At 44.8% G+C, this 19,188-nt stretch overlaps 1 protein-coding gene across 1 annotated transcript in view; it reads left to right on the top strand.

Annotated features, from left to right (window-relative positions):
* ITPR2 (inositol 1,4,5-trisphosphate receptor type 2) overlaps nucleotides 1-19,121 on the top strand; it is a 175,652-nt gene extending 156,531 nt beyond the window's left edge. Inside the window, exons 25-30 of the mRNA XM_032221897.1 lie at nucleotides 1,503-1,589; nucleotides 3,686-3,816; nucleotides 5,733-5,898; nucleotides 7,439-7,599; nucleotides 16,548-16,709; nucleotides 17,191-19,121. Coding sequence (XP_032077788.1) covers nucleotides 1,503-1,589; nucleotides 3,686-3,816; nucleotides 5,733-5,898; nucleotides 7,439-7,599; nucleotides 16,548-16,709; nucleotides 17,191-17,277 — 794 coding nt within the window. The 3' untranslated portion in view covers nucleotides 17,278-19,121. The remainder of the gene's footprint in view (nucleotides 1-1,502; nucleotides 1,590-3,685; nucleotides 3,817-5,732; nucleotides 5,899-7,438; nucleotides 7,600-16,547; nucleotides 16,710-17,190) is intronic.
* The last annotated feature ends 67 nt before the right edge of the window (nucleotides 19,122-19,188 follow it).

The following is a 19,188-nucleotide window of genomic DNA, read 5'->3' on the forward strand; positions in this document are numbered from 1 at the left end:
GAGAATACCTACTACAAATTAATAATAACAATAACAAGAAGGAGAGGGAGGCAGAGGAAGAGGAGGGAGAGGAAGAATAAGGAGAAGAAATTAATTTATAGGTAGTCCTTAATTTAGGACCACAATTGAATCCCAAAATTTATATTGCTAAACAGGGCAGTTGTGAAGGGACCTTTGTCCCATTTTACGACCTTTCTGGCCACCGTGGTTAAGTGAATCATTGCAGTTGTTAAGTTAGCTTTCCCTTGGCTTTGATCGTCAGAGGTCACAAAATGGGATCACATGACCTTGGGACACAGCAACAGTCATAAGTATGAACCAGTTGCCAAGCATCTGTTGGTTTACTTGGGAGTAAGGCCACAGGTGGATGGTGAATGGCCCCTCCCAGAGGAAATAAAAGAGGAGCGGAAGGGGAGTGGAGTTTGCAGGAAACAATTAGTTCAATTCATTGGTTCGTGACTCCCTGACACTTCTTGCCAAGTTCTGCAGAGATCGGCCTGGCAGCTCTCCAAGCCAGATAAGGTCTGTGACTGTAAATCCTCCCTCGAAAGACTTTGCTGGATGTGAAGGAGCGGAATTCGCAGGAAATTAATAAAAGGGGTTTTTTGTCTGGACAACAGGGAGTTTGCCTCATGCTTTTGGGAAGCCTCGGCCAGGACAACTTGCTACAAATGAATAAAGTAAGAAAAGAAAACGATGTACTGAATTTTACAAAACTTTGCAACGTGCATGGATGTGAAATTTATGACCGAAACCAGTTTGAAGCTCAAAGATGAAACGGCCAACGTCTAATATATTTATCGTAATATTGCACACCAGGACGGTACACGCTTCAAAAAAAATAATGCTGATATTATTTATTTGTTTGCTCAATTTATATCCCGCTTGTTCTCACCATCAAGTGACGCTGGGCTGCTTATCCAGAATAGCAATCCGCATTATCCACAAAATGTCCAATTTTGGCCATTTTGAAGGCAATAATAATAATAATAATAATAATAGCACCTGGTATATGAGTTACATTAAATTTAGTGAATTGATTCCTTAAATTGGGCCATACATTGGTTCCCCCCCAAAAAAAAATTCATGCGGAAGCCTGAGAAATAAGGGCACGTAATTTAATAGTTAGCAAAGAGGTGTGGTTGAAAGAGTGGCCTAGAGGGGGAGCTCTCGCTCAGAATCAGGGGGCTGTGAGTTCGATCCTAGGTAGAGGCAGATATTTCTCTCTCTGCAACCTCAACGGGGAACCCGTGAGGTTCTCTCACAAGGAGAACATATCTGCCGAACCAAACTCCTCATTGGCGACAGGCGTGGCATCCGGCCAGCAAACACTATGCTAGCTCCATTCAGTGGCCCAGACTCCACCCCCCTGCAAGGGATTATGGGGTTGTTCAATGATGATGATGAAAGAGCTGTGGTTGAATTTATTCACTTCAACTTTCAAGCCCTAATGTTTTTTTTCCATGCCATTGTCCCTGTTGCGGTTGTTGTTGATGTATCAGACAGCGGCACCGTCTCTACGACAAGCTTAACAACGATGGTGGAAACGTGTTCGGCGGAGAACTGCACCGTTCCAACTCTCAAACCAGGTGAGTGGGATGCTTGTGAAGTGTTTTGCCCTTCGGCTCAATAAATTCCCGCCATGGGTAGTCCTCGACTTACGACTTGCAATTGAGCCCAAAATTTCTCTTTCCCAAAAGGGACCTTTGGTTAAGTGAATCTCGCCCCCGTTTTGCGACCTTTCTTGCTACGGGTGTTAACGGAATCACGGGCGTGGTTAAGTTGGAACACGGTCGTTAAGGGAATCTGGGTTCCCCGTTGAGGCCGCCAAAGGGGATTACGTGCTTCATCCGTCATAAATAGAGGCCAGTTGCCAAAGCGTCTGAATGTTGATCCTGTGACCTTGGGGATGCTCCCACAGTTACGTGTGAAAATGGGCATAAGTCACTTTTTATGGTGCTGTTGTAACTTCAAACGGTCACTAAATGAATTGTTGTAAGCCGAGGACTATCTACACTGACATTGGAGATCAGGAGGAAATATTGATGCTATTAATTTAGAGGAATATATAGTACAAATAAAGCAATCATTGGGTTTTGGAAATATGGAATTTGTAGGACTTTCCTTGCAATATATCGAGATGGTGTCTTCTCTCCTCTCCTCTCCTCTCCTTTTCTCTTCCCTTCTCTTCCTCTCCTCTCCTCTATCTTATCCTATTTCATCCTTCATTCTTTTCCCTTCCCTTCCCTTCCCTTCCCTTCTCTTCTCTCCCCTATCTTATCCTATCTTATCTTTCATTCTCTTCCCTTCCCTTCTCTTTCTCTCCTCTCCCCTATCTTATCCTATTTCATCCTTCATTCTTTTCCCTTCCCTTCCCTTCCCTTCTCTTCTCTCCCCTATCTTATCCTATCTTTCATTCTCTTCCCTTCTCTTCCTCTCCTCTTTTCCTCTCTCCTCTTCTCTTTCTTCTTCTCTTTCCTCTTCTCTTCTTTCCTCTCTTCTCTTTCCTCTTCTCTTTCCTCTTCTCTTCCTCCCTCCCCTCCTCTCTCCCTCTCCCTCTCCCACCCCCAGTCTTCTCTTTCCCTTCCCCTCCCCTCCCTTCTCCTATCCTCTCTCCCCTCCTTCACTCACCACAACTCATGTTTAAGACCAATATTGTCATTATCCAACTTTTATCAACTGTGATTGATAAAATAGCTTGGGGAAGGGGGGGGGGGCTCCATTATGGAGGATGAAGTTGATGGTGTGATTCCAGAAGTGAGGTCCTTTGCATGCAAAGTTATTTGCATGGAAATACAGTAAAATGAAGTTCAGGTGTACCACAGAATAACAGAGTTAGCAGGGACCTTAGAGGTCTTATAGTCCAACCCCCTGCTCAGGCAGGAGACCTTATCCCATTTCAGACAAATGACTGTCCAATCGCTTCTTAAAAACCTCCACTGATGGAGAAGGAAGGAAGGAAGGAAGGAAGGAAGGAAGGAAGGAAGGAAGGAAGGAAGGAAGGAAGGAAGGAGGGAAGGAAGGAAGGAAGGAAAACAGAATGACAAGAGTTGGAAGAGACCTTGGAGGTCTTCTAGTCCAACCCATTTCAAGCAAATGACTGTCTAATCTCTTCTTAAAAACCTCCACTGATGGAGAAGGAAGGAAGGAAGGAAGGAAGGAAGGAAGGAAGGAAGGAAGGAAGGAAAACAGAATGACAAGATTTGGAAGGGACCTTGGGGGTCTTCTAGTCCAACCCCCTGCTCAAGCAGGAGACCCATTTCAGACAAATAACTGTCCAATCTCTTCTTTAAAACCTCCACTGATGGAGAAGGAAGGAAGGAAGGAAGGAAGGAAGGAAGGAAGGAAGGAAGGAAGGATAACAGAGATGGAAGGGACCTTGGAGGTCTTCTAGTCCAACCCCCTGCTCAAGCAGGAGACCCTCTACCATTTCAGAAAAAGAGCTATCCAATCTCTTCTTGAAAACCTCCAGTGATGGGAAAACCCACGTCTGGTGGCATGCTGTTCCACGGGTTAATTACACAATCCGGGAGGCGATTATTAAGATGACACAAACTTTCTGAACACTAGCAGAAAGCGGAAGAGAGAACGCAGGTTATCTTTTATGCTTCGGGTGGCTGGTTTTTTCCCCAAGGGAGTCTTGAGAGACTCTCTGGCCGTGTGTGACCCTTACAATATCCCACAGGTGAAGATGGCGAGGAAGTCGGGATGGAGAGGACCTGCGACACTTTGCTGATGTGCATCGTGACTGTGTTGAACCAGGGGCTGAGGAACGGTGGCGGAGTGGGGGACGTCCTTCGGAAGCCATCCAAGGATGTGAGCGTTTATTTGCTTATTTCATTTCGTTTATTTATTTCGTCAGGCATGTATGAGATAACATATATAAGTATAGACACGATTTTGAATACATGAAATGGATACGAATAAATGGGGACAGTAGGACACAGATGATAGGCACGCTGGTGCGCTTTTGCACATCCCCTTGCAGACCTCTTAGGAATGGAGTGAGATCAACAGTAGACAGATTAAGGGTAAAGTTTTGGGGGTTTGGGGAAGAAACCACAGAGTCAGGTAGAGCATTCCAGGCGTTGACCCCTCTGTTGCTGAAGTTGTATTTTCTGCAATCGAGTTTGGAGCGGTTGACCTTGAGTTTGTATCTATTGTGTGCTTGTGTGCTGTTGTGGTTGAAGCTGAAGAACTCGTTGAGAGGTAGGACATTGTAGCAGGTAATTTTGCATACTATGCTTAGGTAAGACCATAGGGTGGATGGATGGATGGATGGATGGATGGATGGATGGATGGACGGACAGACAGACAGACAAGTGGTGTGGGGGCCTAGAGGTGAAGACACTTGCCTCCCACTTGGAAGATTGAAAGTTCAATCCTAGGTAGCAACAGATGTTTCTCTATCAAGGTGCAAAGAGAAAATATCGAGTTTGGAGCGGTTGACCTTGAGTTTGTATCTATTGTGAGCTTGTGTGTTGTTGTGGTTGAAGCTGAAGTAGTTCTTGACAGGTAGGACATGGTAACAGATATTTTATTTACTACGCTTAGGTCAGGCTGAAGACGGTGTAGTTCTAAGTTGTCTAAGCCCATAATTTCAAGCCTGGTGGCATAAGGGATTCTGTCGCGAGCAGAGGAGTGGAGGACTCTCCTCGTGAAATACCTCTGGACTCGCTCGATTGTATTAACGTCCGATATGCAGTGTGGGTTCCAGACAGACGAGCTGTCTTCGAGAATTGGTCTAGCAAAGGTTTTGTATGCTCTGGTTAGCAGTACAATATTATCAGAGAAGAAACTTCGAAGGATTAGGTTAATAACTCTTAATGCCTTTTTGGCAATGTCGTTACAGCGGGCTCTGGCGCTTAGATCATTAGAGATGAGTACTCCAAGGTCCTTGACAGCGTGAGGGTCATCTACAAGGCCGTGTCCACCCAGCTTGTATTTTGCATTCTGATGTGTGTAAGACAGAACATTTGTTGGTTGAGATTTGAAGTTGCCAACTGCCTGCCCATTCTGACCCACAGTCAAGGCCTTTGTGTAGGGTAGTAGCATTGTTGGTGGTGTTGAATAGTTTTACGTCGTCAGCGAAGACGTAACGCAGTTGCTTATAATATGATCGCAAAGTTCGTATATGTAACGTATGAAGAGTGTTGGTCCTAAAACACTGCCTTGGGGGCAGGGGGGGGGGGAATCCAGCAGGTTCTGACAGGTTCCGGAGAACCGGTAGCGGAAATTTTGAGTAGTTGGGAGAACCGGCAAATGCCACCTCTGGCTGGCCCCAGACTGGGATGGGAAGGGAGATTTTGCAGTATCCTTCCCCTGCCACGCCCACTGAGCCGCGCCCACAGAACCGGTAGTAAAAAAAAATTGAATTTCACTCCTGCCTTGGGGGGACCCTGCTGTTAACAGGTGCAGGGTTCGAGCCGAGGTGGTGCAGTGGTTAAATGCAGCACTGCAGGCTACTTCAGCTGACTGCAGTTCTGCAGTTCGGCTGTTCAAATCTCACCGGCTCAGGGTTGACTCAGCCTTCCATCCTTCCGAGGTGGGTGAAATGAGGACCCGGATTGTTGTTGGGGGCAATAGGCTGACTCTGTAAACCGCTTAGAGAGGGCTGAAAGCCCTAGGAAGCGGTATATAAGTCTAACTGCTATTGCTATTGCCTTTTCTTGATCTTGGCATCTCCTCAACTTACAACCCCAAAACAAATAACAAATGCCGTTTCTTTTAAGGAGCCGCTGTTTGCTGCTCGGGTGGTTTATGACCTCCTCTTTTATTTCATCGTCATCATTATTGTGCTGAACCTCATTTTCGGAGTCATCATCGATACGTTTGCCGATCTCAGAAGCGAAAAGCAGAAAAAAGAAGAAATCCTCAAGACAACCTGTTTCATCTGCGGTATGTATTTGTAAGTTTGCGCCTCGTCATTACTGTATTTTTCGGAGTATAAGACGCACCTTTCCCCCCCCCAAAAAAAGAGGGTGAAAATCTGGGTGCGTCTCGTACACTGAATACAGCATTTTTGGCCTCCCAAAACCCCGCCCCCTTTGCAAAAATGGACATACAGAGAGTTTGGGAGGCTTGCAAAAGTGCTCCCGGGAGCTGGGGAAGGCAAAAACGAGAGAAAAACAGGCTGGTTTTGCTAATTTTGGCCCCCTCCCAGCCCCCAACAGCACTCTACAAGCCTCCCAAATCCTCTGCATGTCCTTTTTTGGTTCCACCACAAATGCGCGAACGACAAAAGCGCGCCTGACTAAACCGCGCTGACAAAACCGCGCTGACAAAACCGCGCAACGAATGAGCGACGAATGAGCCCTGAAGCGCGCCGACAACAGCGCACCGACAGAAGCGCACTGTAACCTAACCCTAAACCTAACCCTAAACCTAACCCTAAACCTTACCTTAACTTAAATCGCGCTTCTGTCGGCGCGCTGTTGTCGGCGCGCTTTTGACATCGCGGTTTTAGCGCCGCGGTTTTGTCGGCACGCTTATGACGTTCGCGCTTTTGTCGGGTCACGCCTTTTTCCCCCCCCCAAAAAAAATTGAGGCGTGCAGGGGGTTTGGGAGACCTGCAGAGTGCAAAAACTTTTTTTAAAAAAATATTATCTCTTCTAAATCATGGTATGTCTTACACTCCGGTGCATCTTATATTCCGAAAAATGCTGTATGTGTGGGTTTTTTTTTAAAGAAACGGCAAAACAGAGAGGTATTGAGATGCACATGTTGTGAATGCACCTGATCTGGGGGTTCGCGCTGGAAACAATTTTGGTCCAATGTACAATGTAGTCCTTGACTTATGATTTGAGCCCAACAATTCTGTTCCTAAGGGAAACAAGCATTCCTTAAGTGAATTATCTTCCTCTTCTCCTCTTCTCTTCTCCTCTTCTCTTCTTGTCTTCTCCTTTCCTCTCCTCTTCTTTTCTCTTCTCTCCCCTTCTCTTCTCTTCTCTCTCCTTTGCTTCTCCTCTCCTCTTCTCCTCTTCTCCTTTCTTCTCTCCTCTCCTTCGCTTCTCTTCTCCACTCCTCTACTCCTCCTACTCTTCTCTTTTCCTCTCCTCTTCTTCTCTTCTCCTCTTCTCTCCCCTTTGCTTCTCTTCCTTTCTCTTTTCCTTTCCTCTCCTCCTTTCCTCTCCTCTCCTCTTCCCTTCCATTATCTTCTCTCTTTATTCTCTCTTCCCCTCTCCTCTTATAACTGTTGTAACTCAAGGACTACCTGTTGTAGGATATTTATCCACTCATTTCTTAAGGGAGTTTTTAATACAGGAGTCTCCAAGCTTTATAAGACTTGTGGACTTCAACTCCCAGAATTCCTCAGAGAGAGACAGACGGAATCCTGGGAGCTGAAGTTCCCCAAGTCTTCCAGATGCCAAGATTGGAAGCTCCTGCTTTAATGTATGAAAAGATTCTAATGAATCCCCCCTTTTTCTTTTTTCTGCAGGCCTCGAGAGAGACAAGTTTGACAACAAGACGGTTTCATTTGAAGAACACATCAAGTCAGAGCACAACATGTGGCACTACCTCTATTTTATCGTCCTGGTGAGAGTGAAAGATCCCACGGAATATACCGGACCAGAAAGTTACGTGGCTCAAATGATTGCGGTGAGTCCCACTTGGCTGTGAGGCAGAAAACTGGTCCTTCCAGTCACAGCTGGAAACGCACTCATCCTTAACCGTAGGATCTCTTCACCTGCACACTGGCCGTCCTTGACCTACGGCCACCTGGAGCCCAAAATTTCCATTTGCAAAGCAGAATATCTGTTCAGTGAGTTTTGCTCCATTTTACAACCTTCGTGGCCACAGTTCTTAAGCGAATCGCTGCCGTTGTTAAGTTAGTAACACAGTCGTTAAGCGAATCCAGCTTCCCCATTGGCCTTTGCCTTGTCAGAAGGCCACCAAAGGGGATCGCGTGACTCCAGGACACTGCAACCGTCATAACTATGAGCCAGATGTGCCTGAGTTTTGATCACATGACCATGGGGATACTTCGGTTGTAAGTGGGGAAAACAAACGTAAGACATTTTTTGTTGTGGCCTGCCAGCAGCCAGTGGAGGAGGTTGGGGAGGAACCTGGGCCAATCCTGGAGTCTGGGGAGGGCTCTGATGAGGGCTCTGTGTCGGAGGCAGAGAGGGGGCCAGGGCCGTCTGACAGTTATCAGCTGCCTTCGGAGTCAGACATCAGTGGGGCAGAGGAACATCTGGAGCCTGTTCCCAGTCTGCGCATGCACAGAGTTGCCAGACGAAGGGAAGAGCTAAAGAACAGGGGTCGACTTGGGAGTAAAACCACAGGTGGACGGTGAATGGCCCCTCCCAGAGGAAATAAAAGAGGAGCGAAAGGGGAGTGGAGTTTGCAGGAGTTCACTTAATTGTTTCGTCACTCTCCGAGTCTCCTGGCCAAATTCTGCAGATCTCGGCCTGGCAGCTCTCCAAGCCAGATAAGTTCTGTGACTGTAAATCCTCCCTTGAAAGACTTTGCTGGAGGTGAATGAGCGGAATTCACAGTCAATTAAGAAAAGGGGTTTTTTGCTGGGACAAAGGAGTTTGCCTCATGCTCTTGGGAAGCCTCAGTCAGAACACTTTCTTTCAGTGTTGTTGTAACTTCAAACGGTCACTAAATGAAACTGTCGTAAATCGAGGACCACCTGTCCTCCCAAAGGCATCTTGGGCCATCTAATGCAAGTGAGAAATGCTGCGTAATATTAAAAATAATTGAGCCTTTGTCTCCATGAGAAGATAGCGACGTTTATGCATAAACTGAAGAACAGTTTTGAAAAACATGGTGATGAAGGTGTTAAAAATATAATAAATCCCACTTACTGTCCCAAATCAGGAATTCCGCAGATGTAACTGAGAAGGCAGCTGAAATGCCAGATTTCTGATTAGTCCCAATATTTCTCCTTGAGCTGATCCTACTCTATTATTAAGTATTCAGGTTAAGGCACAAACAGGATGTTCATGGGACAATTGACATCATGTCCTTCATCGGACGATTAATTAATTCTTCACTTAAGAATGGTATCATTCAACCACAAATGGAATAAAACAAATTATGGGAAGGATCGATAACCCTTTGTAATATACATAAGTGGGAAGCTCAGGAAGGTTAAGGAGTGGCATTGTGGCATTTACAGAAGATTTGACAGAAAAAAAAAACCCCAGTATTCTTTAATATTTAAAATAGAATAGAATAACAGAGTTGGAAGGGACCTTGGAGGTCTTCTAGTCCAACCCCCTGCTTTGGCAGGAAACCCTACACCACTCCGGACTAATGGTTATCCAATCTCTTCTTTAAAACATACGGTGTTGGAGCATTCACAACTTCTGGAGGCAACTTCTGTTCCACCGATTCATTGTTCTCCAACTGTTAGGAAATTTCCCCTTAGTCCTACGTTGCTTCTCTCCTTGCTTAGTCTCCACCCATATCTTCATAAACAATTGAGATGAAGGAATCAAATTTGCAGATGACACCACGCTGGCAGGAATAGCCGACCCTCCAGAAGATATCTCGAGGTCTGGATGGATTTTGACAGGCGTGAACATTGGACCCTATTTAACAAAATGAAATTCAGTAGTGAGTAAAGGTAAAGTTTACTACTTAGGCAAGAAAAGCCAAGTGCAGAGGGACAGAGCAGGGGGTGCCTCAGTAGTAGCAACTGCGAGGGGGATCTTGGAGTCCTAGCGGACAATCATTTAAATAGGAGCCAGCCGTGTGCAGCCACTGCACAAAAACCCAGTTCTCGGCTGCATTAATAGAGATCATTAATTAAGATGATGTGAAGTGTTCGTACTGCCTTATAATGCCTTGGGAAGGCCACACTTGGAATTCTGCATCCAGTTTTGGTCACTGCATTATAAAAAAGGAGTTGAGACTTTGGAAAGAGTGCAGAGAAGAGCAACAAAGATAGTTAGAAGACCGGAGGCCAAAGCATATGAAGAATGGTTGCAGGAACTGGGTATGTCTAGTTGAATGAAAAGAAGGACTAGGGGAGACATGATAGCAGTGTTCCAATATCTCAGGGGCTGCCCCAAAGAAGAGGGAGTCAAGCTATTCTCCAAAGCACCTGAAAACAGGACAAGAAGCAATGGGTGGAAACTAATCAAGAAGAGAAGCAACCTAGAACTAAGGAGAAATTTCCTGACAGTGAGAACTGTTTGCCTTCAGATACTGTGAGTTTTAAAGAAGAGATTGGCAGTCACCTGTAAGGAATGCTATAAGATCTCCTTCCATTCTGGCCTAGCTTCCTGAGACAGTAAAAAGCCCAAGCTTAGTCCCCCAAACCCTCTTTTTATTTCAACGGCTGTGAATTATGTCCATTCGTAGCCCGTAATGAGTCACAAACAGTTTGTAAAGAGTCCGGCAGAAGTCTGCCAAAGTCTTTCGGGATAAGGCTGATAAGCACCCAGCTTTATCTCCCTTGAAACGCTGCCAAAGACCTAATTGGAAATTAGCTTTGCAAGGCCACACGGAGCACAGAGTCAAAACGGAGCTTCAGAATTTAAACCAACCAGCACGAACAAAGTTGCTTCCTGCAAAGGCTCACCTGCCTTTGCTCCTCCTTTATGTCCTATGGGAGGGGCCAATCATCTCCAAGCCTTATTCCCGAGTCGCCCTTTTGTCTTAACTGTTCTTGCTTTCTGGCAGCTCTACACATGCGCACACTGGGAACAGGCTCCAACTGTTCTTCTGCCTCACTGATGTCTGACTCTGAAGGCAGCTGATAACTGTCAGACGGCCCTGGCCCCCTCTCTGCCTCCGACACAGAGCCCTCAGCAGAGCCTTCCCCAGACTCCAGGACTGGCCCAGGTTCCTCCCCAACCTCCTCACTGTCCAACTCTGCTTCCAGCTCCACTGGCCACAGGCTCCCCTTCTTCCTTTGCCTCGCTGATGTTTGACTCCGGAGGCAGAGCATAACTTCCAGATGGCTCTGGCCCCCTCTCTGCCTCCGATGCAGTGGCCTCGTCCGAGCCTTCCCCAGACTCCAGGTTCCTCCCCAACCTCCTCACTGTCCGACTCTGCTCCCAGCTCCACAGACTGCCAGCAGACCACAACATCTTCCATGGGCAGGGGGTTGGACTAGAAGACCTCCGAAGACCCTTTGAACTCTGTTATTCTGACATAATAGCATTTCCTTTTGTTATGCAACCATCATGAGTTCCAAATCACCTCGGTGACCAATAGCAATAGCAGTTAGACTTATCTACCGCTTCATAGGGCTTTCAGCCCTCTCTAAGCGGTTTACAGAGTCAGCATATCGCCCCCAACAATCTGGGTCCTCATTTCACCCACCTCGGAAGGATGGAAGGCTGAGTCAACCTTGAGCCGGTGAGATTAGAACCGCTGAACAGTCAGCTGAAGTGGCCTGCAGTACTGCACCCCTAACCACTGCACCACCTCGGCTCTTGACCAATGAAAAATGGTTGTCCAATCTCTTCTTAAAAGAATCCGTCCCATTCCCTATATGTTCTGTTGTTTAGCATTTCTTCCCATCTCTCCTCTTTCTACTCCTGCTTAGAATCAGGTATTCATATTTATTCCAAAATGTGAGTATTAATATTCATACGACATTAATCCTCTGCTACCAGCAGTTGGGAATTACTGGCGCAGTGAATGAATCTATTTTTCATTAGCAATAATAGCAAAACTTCTGAAGTTGAGTCTCTGAAATATTAACGTAGTGCCAGAGATCTCCACTTATCCATGGGAGACAGGAGAGCACTCTTCCAGTATTTGAGGGGCTGCCACAGAGAGGAGGGGGTTCAAACTATTTCCCAAAACACCTGAAGACCAGACAAGGAGCAATGGATGGAAACTGAACAAGGAGAGATTCAACCTGGAAATAAGGAGGAGGAATTTCCTGACAGGGAGAACAATCAACCCATGGAACAGAAGTTGCCTTCAGAAGTTGCAGGAGCTTCATCACTGGAGGCTTTCAAGAAGGGATTGGCCATTTATTTATTTATTTGATTGATTGATTGAATTTATATTGCCACCTATTTGCCCACAGCGACTCAAGGCAGCTTACATGTAAATAGATAGATAGATAGATAGATAGATAGATAGATAGATAGATAGATAGATAGATAGATAGATAGATAGATGATAGATAGATAGATAGATGATAGAAAGATAGATAGATAGATATAGATATAGATATAGATAGATATAGATAGAGATAGAGATAGAGATAGAGATAGAGATAGAGATAGAGATAGATAGAAATATAGAGATAGATAGATACATAGATACATAGATGATAGATAGATAGATAGATAGATGATAGATAGATAGATAGATAGATAGATAGATAGATAGATAGATAGATAGATAGATAGATACATAGATACATAGATACATAGATACATAGATACATAGATAGATATAGATAGATAGATAGATGATAGATAGATAGATACATAGATACATAGATAGATAGATAGATAGATAGATAGAGATAGATAGATAGATAGAGATAGATAGATAGATAGATAGATAGATAGATAGATAGATAGATAGAGATAGATATAGATAGATAGATATAGATAGATATATAGATATAGATAGATAGATGGATAGATAGATAGAGATAGAGATAGAGATAGAGATAGATAGAGATAGAGATAGAGATAGAGATAGAGATAGAGATAGAGATAGAGATAGAGATAGATAGAAATATAGAGATAGATAGATAGATAGATAGATAGATAGATAGATAGATAGATACATATAGATATAGATATAGATAGATAGATAGATAGATAGATAGATAGATAGATAGATAGATAGAGATAGATAGATAGATAGATAGATAGATAGATAGATAGATAGGGATAGATAGATAGATAGAGATAGATAGATAGATATAGATAGATAGATATAGATAGATATAGATAGATATAGATAGATATAGATAGATATATAGATATAGATAGATAGATAGATATAGATAGATAGATGATAGATAGAGAGAGAGAGAGAGAGAGAGCTAGATATATATATATAGATATATAGATATATAACCACAATTGAAACAATAAAACTAATAACAAGAATCAAATAAATTAATATAGTATAATATAATACGATCACTTCCCACCACCCACCCGCCCCAGCGACAGCAGATCACATGAGCCATTGAATGGGCTCCATCCCGCTCCGCATTCCCCAGGGCTTCAGTGCCTTCTGGAAGAGTATTAGAGTGGGGGCCATTCTAATCTCTGCGGGGGGTGATATTCCAGAGAGAGAGGAAGCCACCATAGAGAAGGCACTTCTTCTGGGTCCCACCCGGTGTATCTCCCTCGGGGATGGGATCCGCAGCATTCCATGCCTCGCCGCTCCGCTTCATTTGTCAGAGATGGTGTAGGGTCTCCTGCTTGGGCAGGAGGGGTTGGACTAGATGACCTACAAAGTCCCTTCCAACCAGAAGTGGGTTCCTACCAGTTTGGACCAGTTCAGCCGAGTAGATAGTAGCTCGGCTGGCCACATCCCCGAACTGGCTGGCCACGCCCCTGAACCTGTTCTTATGGGTGGTGCGTAGACGCCGCCATCTTGTTTTTTGCTTTCACACGTACACAAAAGCAATTTTTTTACTACTGCACACGCACGCCTAACGTACATCAAGTGTGTGTATGTGCAGAGCATGTCCCTGAGAGAACCAGCAGTAACAGAAACCAGAACCCACCCCTGCTTCCAACTCTGTTAATCTATAATCTACCGTGTCGAAATAAACGAAGCAAAACACCCATTTTGGAAGCACGGTGGCTTAGAAAATTGGCAGTAGACAGCTAGGATTTTATTGGCTGACAAGCATGGATCAGGTGGAAGAGGCCCCCTGGATGCATTGAAATGCTTTGGAAGGAATATTGAATGCACTGGAAACAAGAAGTAAATATTCTGGATACATCATTTCTAATAAGCCTTGCCTATCTTCCGTTGCACCGGCAAGCCATTGGTAAGGTGCCTTTATCTCAGCCTCCGTCACGTGTATCATAAACGTTCAACGTTATGTCAGTTACAATTTTGTACCCGGGGAATCTTCCCTTAAACTCGAATCTGTTCCTCTTCAGCCCGATGAGTCTCTTGGAGTGTTATAACACCTCTCCTATTAGAAGTAAAATCTGGTCCGGTTTTTTTTCCCCCAAGCTGGGAAGAAAGAGGCTGGGGAATTAATTGGGGGCAGGCTGCAGTGGGGAAGTAGGTCCTTGTTTTAGTTGGTAGCCGGAAACCGGACCCATCAAAACCGTGCTCGACTAAGCCGCGCCCGATTAAACCGGGTCCGCTGACATCATCAACAGGGCGACAACAGCGAGCGCGGAGAAAGAAGGGCGCTTTAAATAGCGCTTTGAAAGCAAGCCGATTCACTAAGTAAGGTTAAGGTTAGGTTAGGTTAGGGTTAGGTGGTTAAGGTTTAGGTTGTTAGGTTAGGGTTAGGTTAGGTAGGTTAGGGTTAAGGTTAAGGTAGGTTAGGGTTAGTTAGGGTTAGGTTTAGGATTAGGTTTAGGGGGGTTAGGTTTAGGGGTTAATTTTAGGTTTAGGGTTTACAGCATGCTTCTGTCTCCACGCTGTTGTCGCCCTGTTGATGACGTCAGCGACGCGGTTTAGTCGAGCGCGGTTTAGTCGAGCGCTGTTTGTGGTGGAACCGCCGGAAACAACAGTGACAGCAGCATGTTTTTGGGTAGCTGACAAATGCTGGTTGAGAGAAGATGGGCTTTTATACAATTTTGGAGCATTTGCGATTGAGATGCCTGTTCGCGTACTTTAGTATTTTAATGGCTGTTGCCAGATTCCTATGGGGTCACGTAGGGGTCACGACTGGCTCTATAGGCAAAAGGAGAAATGCAAATCCTGAGTGTTTTGTTTGTCTGAGCTAATCTTGTCAGTTTCAGATCCTTCCTATTGTGTTGCTTCTTGGGAGTTGCTGCCTGCCCTTTAGCAATAGCAATAGCAGTTAGACTTATATACCGCTTCATAGGGCTTTCAGCCCTCTCTAAGCGGTTTACAGAGTCAGCATATCGCCCCCACAATCTGGGTCCTCATTTCACCCACCTCGGAAGGATGGAAGGTTGAGTCTACCTTGAGCCGGTGAGATTTGAACCACCGAACTGCAGATAACAGTCAGCTGAAGTGGCCTGCAGTACTGCACCCTAACCACTGCGCCACCTCGGCTCTATTGTTTATGAGATCTTGCAAAATTGCACCGCTGTAACCAATTTCATCCACCTTACTTCTCCTTCCCTTCCTTCCTTCCTTCCCTCCCTCCCTCCCTATATCTATTCCTATGTGATCACATGTGACCCACTCACACACAAAGCCTGATCTCGTATGAACAGATGCAAAACAAACTGTTTTGATTGTTTTAGAATTGTTTTTTTTACCTTGCAGATGAACAAAAATATCTCTTTTTGCGCCGGAAACTCATCCAGAGCACTTAAAAAAACCCAGACATTTCGAACGCAAAACATTCGTTTCAAATTTAAAATGAGACTTTGCAATTCAGGCACTTTGAAACGTTTGCACCTCTCCGAAGGTTACGGGGTGGGCGGGGGGCAGAAAACTACTTAAGAAAATGGAAAATGTAAACCCCTTCTCACAGCGATCAAATAATGGGTGGAAACCTTTTTAAAAAATCCACGGAGACGGATGGATGACTTTCTTGAAACGTAGCATTAGGAAGGCTGCTTTATAGGGAATGTTCTTTAAATAAAATGGAGCAATTTGATTAATGGATTTGATGCACTGTAATATCCGCTCCCTCGGTAAAATATCGCTGTCATTGTAACCGTTGCCATTTCGTTTCCAAACAACTGGCTCCCGCCCAAAAGTTAGCAGATCCTCTCTGTGCCCACGTTGGAGGAGCGATACCATCTGCTTGCAAGCTCTCATTAAACGAGCCACAATATTTGGCCCAATTATTTTCAAAATAATGTCACTTTACTCACTGTATTTAGCAGTAAGAGAAGCAGATTTCAACATTTTTTTTAAAGGGTGTCCTTCTAAATCGGCTGCAAGGCCAACATCGCAAGATAATTCCTAAGAAAATTTAAATGCTGGCGTTGCTTTCAGTTAGTTTATTTTTGTGTCTTCCCAAGTCTACAAACTTGCAAGTCGAGGCTTCCAGGTGCTCGCTAAGAAAGGATTTGTTGACCATCAGACCATCAGTATTTCTTATACAGTATTATATTAACATGCGTCAATGCTAAGGATAGACGTTCTACTCCCCCTCCCCAACTGAAAGGAACTCTGTTCCAACTTCCAGTTGCCTTATATTAACACGCTCTGATGCTACTCCTTCGCTAGACTGTGTGTGTGTGTGGCCTACGGGCTGGGAGTTTAGACATTCTACACCCCCTCCCCACCTAAAAAGAACTCTGTTCCAACTGCCAGTTGCCTTAAATTAATACTCTCTGATGCTAAGGAATTACACATTTTACATTAATTTTCAACCTTTAAGTATCAAGCCCGATCACATAGTTTCGTAGTGAAGCATGGGTATCCGGCTAGTCTCCTTATATAATGCTTTGAGCTAACGTCCTATCGGTTTCCCTCTCCTGCAGGAAAAAAACTTAGAGTGGTTTCCTCGGATGAGAGCCATGTCCTTGGTCAGCAACGAAGGGGACAGTGAACAGAACGAAATCAGGAACCTGCAAGAAAGGTTGGAGACCACCATGACTTTGGTCAAGCAGCTATCCGGCCAACTCGCTGAGCTTAAAGAACAGGTGAGCAGCCTTGGTGTTTAGATTTGGAATCAGAATAGAGCTGGGAAGGGACCTTGGAGGTCTTCTAGTCCAGCCCCCTGCTCAAGCAGGAGATCCTATACCAGTTCCCACAAGTGTCCAGTCTCTTCTTCAAAACCTCCAGTGATGGAGCGCCAGCGACTTCTGGTGGGCAAGCTGTTCCACTGGTTAATTGATCTGGGATTATAGGATAACAGAGTTGGAAGGGACCTTGGAGGTCTTCTAGTCCAGCCCCCCTGCTCAAGCAGGAGGTCCTATACCATCTCTCAAATGATGTTATTTAGTCGGGTAACTAAACTCTCTGTCAGAAAAGAGAACGTCAAGGACCTCCACAAATAAATACACTTTTAGAAAACAACCTCAGTGGGGAAGATGTATAACCCTGGTATCTCTCATCATCGTCTTCTTCTTCTTTTTAAAGCCATCAACTGATCTTGTCTTTTGTCTCCTCCTTCGCCCTTAGATGACCGAACAAAGGAAGAACAAACAGAGGCTCGGGTTTTTGGGACCCAACGCTCCCCACGTGAACCATCACACTTCCCCGCACTGATGTAACACACACACACACACACCGGATTGTGACACTGCCTTTCATCCCTGGATCACGAGGCAGAAGAACTGAGGACTGAAGAGCGTTCTTTGTTCCACAGTTTTTCATCCAGAGTGCCAAAATGGAAGAAGCTTTCACTGCATTTTATGGTCAAAAGGGGCCGGGGTTTAATACCCCCCCCCTCCTTACTGATTCCGCGAAACAGGCCCTAATCTTCATTTTCGCTCCATAAACAAACAAAGGAAATGAGGGAGCATCTCCGTTGACGCTCCGGCTTTTCAATCGGGATTCATTCTCTTCTTTAAAACGAAATCTGGTTTTTCTCCAGAAGTTGGAAGGGAAGAAGCTGAAATCAGTTGAGTTGTTTGGATGCCGTTCTGAGAAACTTTCTGACTCCGGCAAACTTTCTAACGTGATGACGGCGTGCAGCGGCCGACACCACTTGTCGCTTTCGCAGGGTTTGGCTACCCTTGGTCCTTCTTTGTGCGTGGTGTTGTGGTCTTCCGGCAGTCCAAGCACAATGCCGATAACGCTCCAAGCAATTCATTCGTGTTTCAAGGATGAGCGATGCCGTCTCCTTCGTCCGCCATCGATGGTTTTTGCTTTGGAAAGGAGACTGGCGTGAACTGTTTTTGCCGTCTTGCCGTACGATTCCAAAAATCTGGGGCAATGAATCCACAGTTTTAAATTATTATTTTTTTTTTTGCATTTAGGAATGTTGCTTCCCCAAAAGCAGGAGAACAGATCCCTCGATTCAACGAGAGAATCGTATCAAATTGATATCATTCCTCCTGGATTCCGTGCCTGTACTTTTAAAAAGTGTCTACAACTGGGAATTCCAAATATTGGCCTCGAATCTAGAGTTAAAAACCAAGGCTGGGGTTAAGGAGAGGAAGATCTCTTTCGTACATCTTTAGTCTCAAAGATTAAATTCGGGAGGGCGAACGGGCTCGAAAGATCTGTGCAGCAGATGGAAAGCGGATCCTTGTTTGTTCACATTAAAATTCAACTTTGATGCTTCTTCTTTCTCCACTTGTGATCAAGATCTTCTTCCAAATTAATCCACACCTCTGTTGCTCTACCAAGAGACAAATATACTCATTATTCTACCCCATGATTCTACTATTCTCCCTTCTAGAAGAGAGGACGTATCTTACCCAAAAGATAGTCCTCAACTTACAACAATTCATTTAGTGACCCTTCCACGTGACCGCGACACTGGCAGAAGTGACTTATGACTGTTTTTCACACGACCGTCGCCGCCTCTCCAGAGTCACGTGATCGAAATTCAAATGCAACTGGTTCATATTTATGACGGTTGGAGTATCCCGGGGGGAGTCAACGTGATCCGTTTTTGTGACCTTCTGACCAGCAAAGACAAGGGGGAAATCCCACTTCCTTTAACGACCGTGTTACTCACTTAACAAATGCAACGATTCACTTAACAACAGCGGCAGGAAAAGCCGCACCATGAGGCAAAACTCACTTTACGAATGCTTCACTTAGCAACATCAACACCGGGCTCAATTGTCATCGTAAGGCGAGGAGTACCTGCACTCACAACCATGATTCAACGTTGTAGTTTTTCACTGAGTTGTCTCAGAGGGAGGATTTAATTCCTGAATCCAGGTCGCCAAATCTTAAGCGAGCACCGGGTCGAATCATAGCAGTAATTTTATTACCGTTAAAGTGTCTTCCAAATTTTTTGCAGGTCATTTCTGCGAGACATCGATTATTATCGTCTTTGGAAAAATACTAAGCCCGAAAAGACTTTTAAGAGCTAACTTGACTTCCGTCAACTGGAATGAAATGCCTCTTTTAACATTAAATGTTGACAAATCTGGGTCTTTCTTGTGTGTAGATATTTCTTAGTAAAATGTTGATGAGAGATTGAAAGAGTTGTGTCTGGCT

This window comes from Thamnophis elegans, chromosome 7 (assembly GCF_009769535.1).
Source record: "Thamnophis elegans isolate rThaEle1 chromosome 7, rThaEle1.pri, whole genome shotgun sequence".
Taxonomy (NCBI): domain Eukaryota; kingdom Metazoa; phylum Chordata; class Lepidosauria; order Squamata; family Colubridae; genus Thamnophis; species Thamnophis elegans.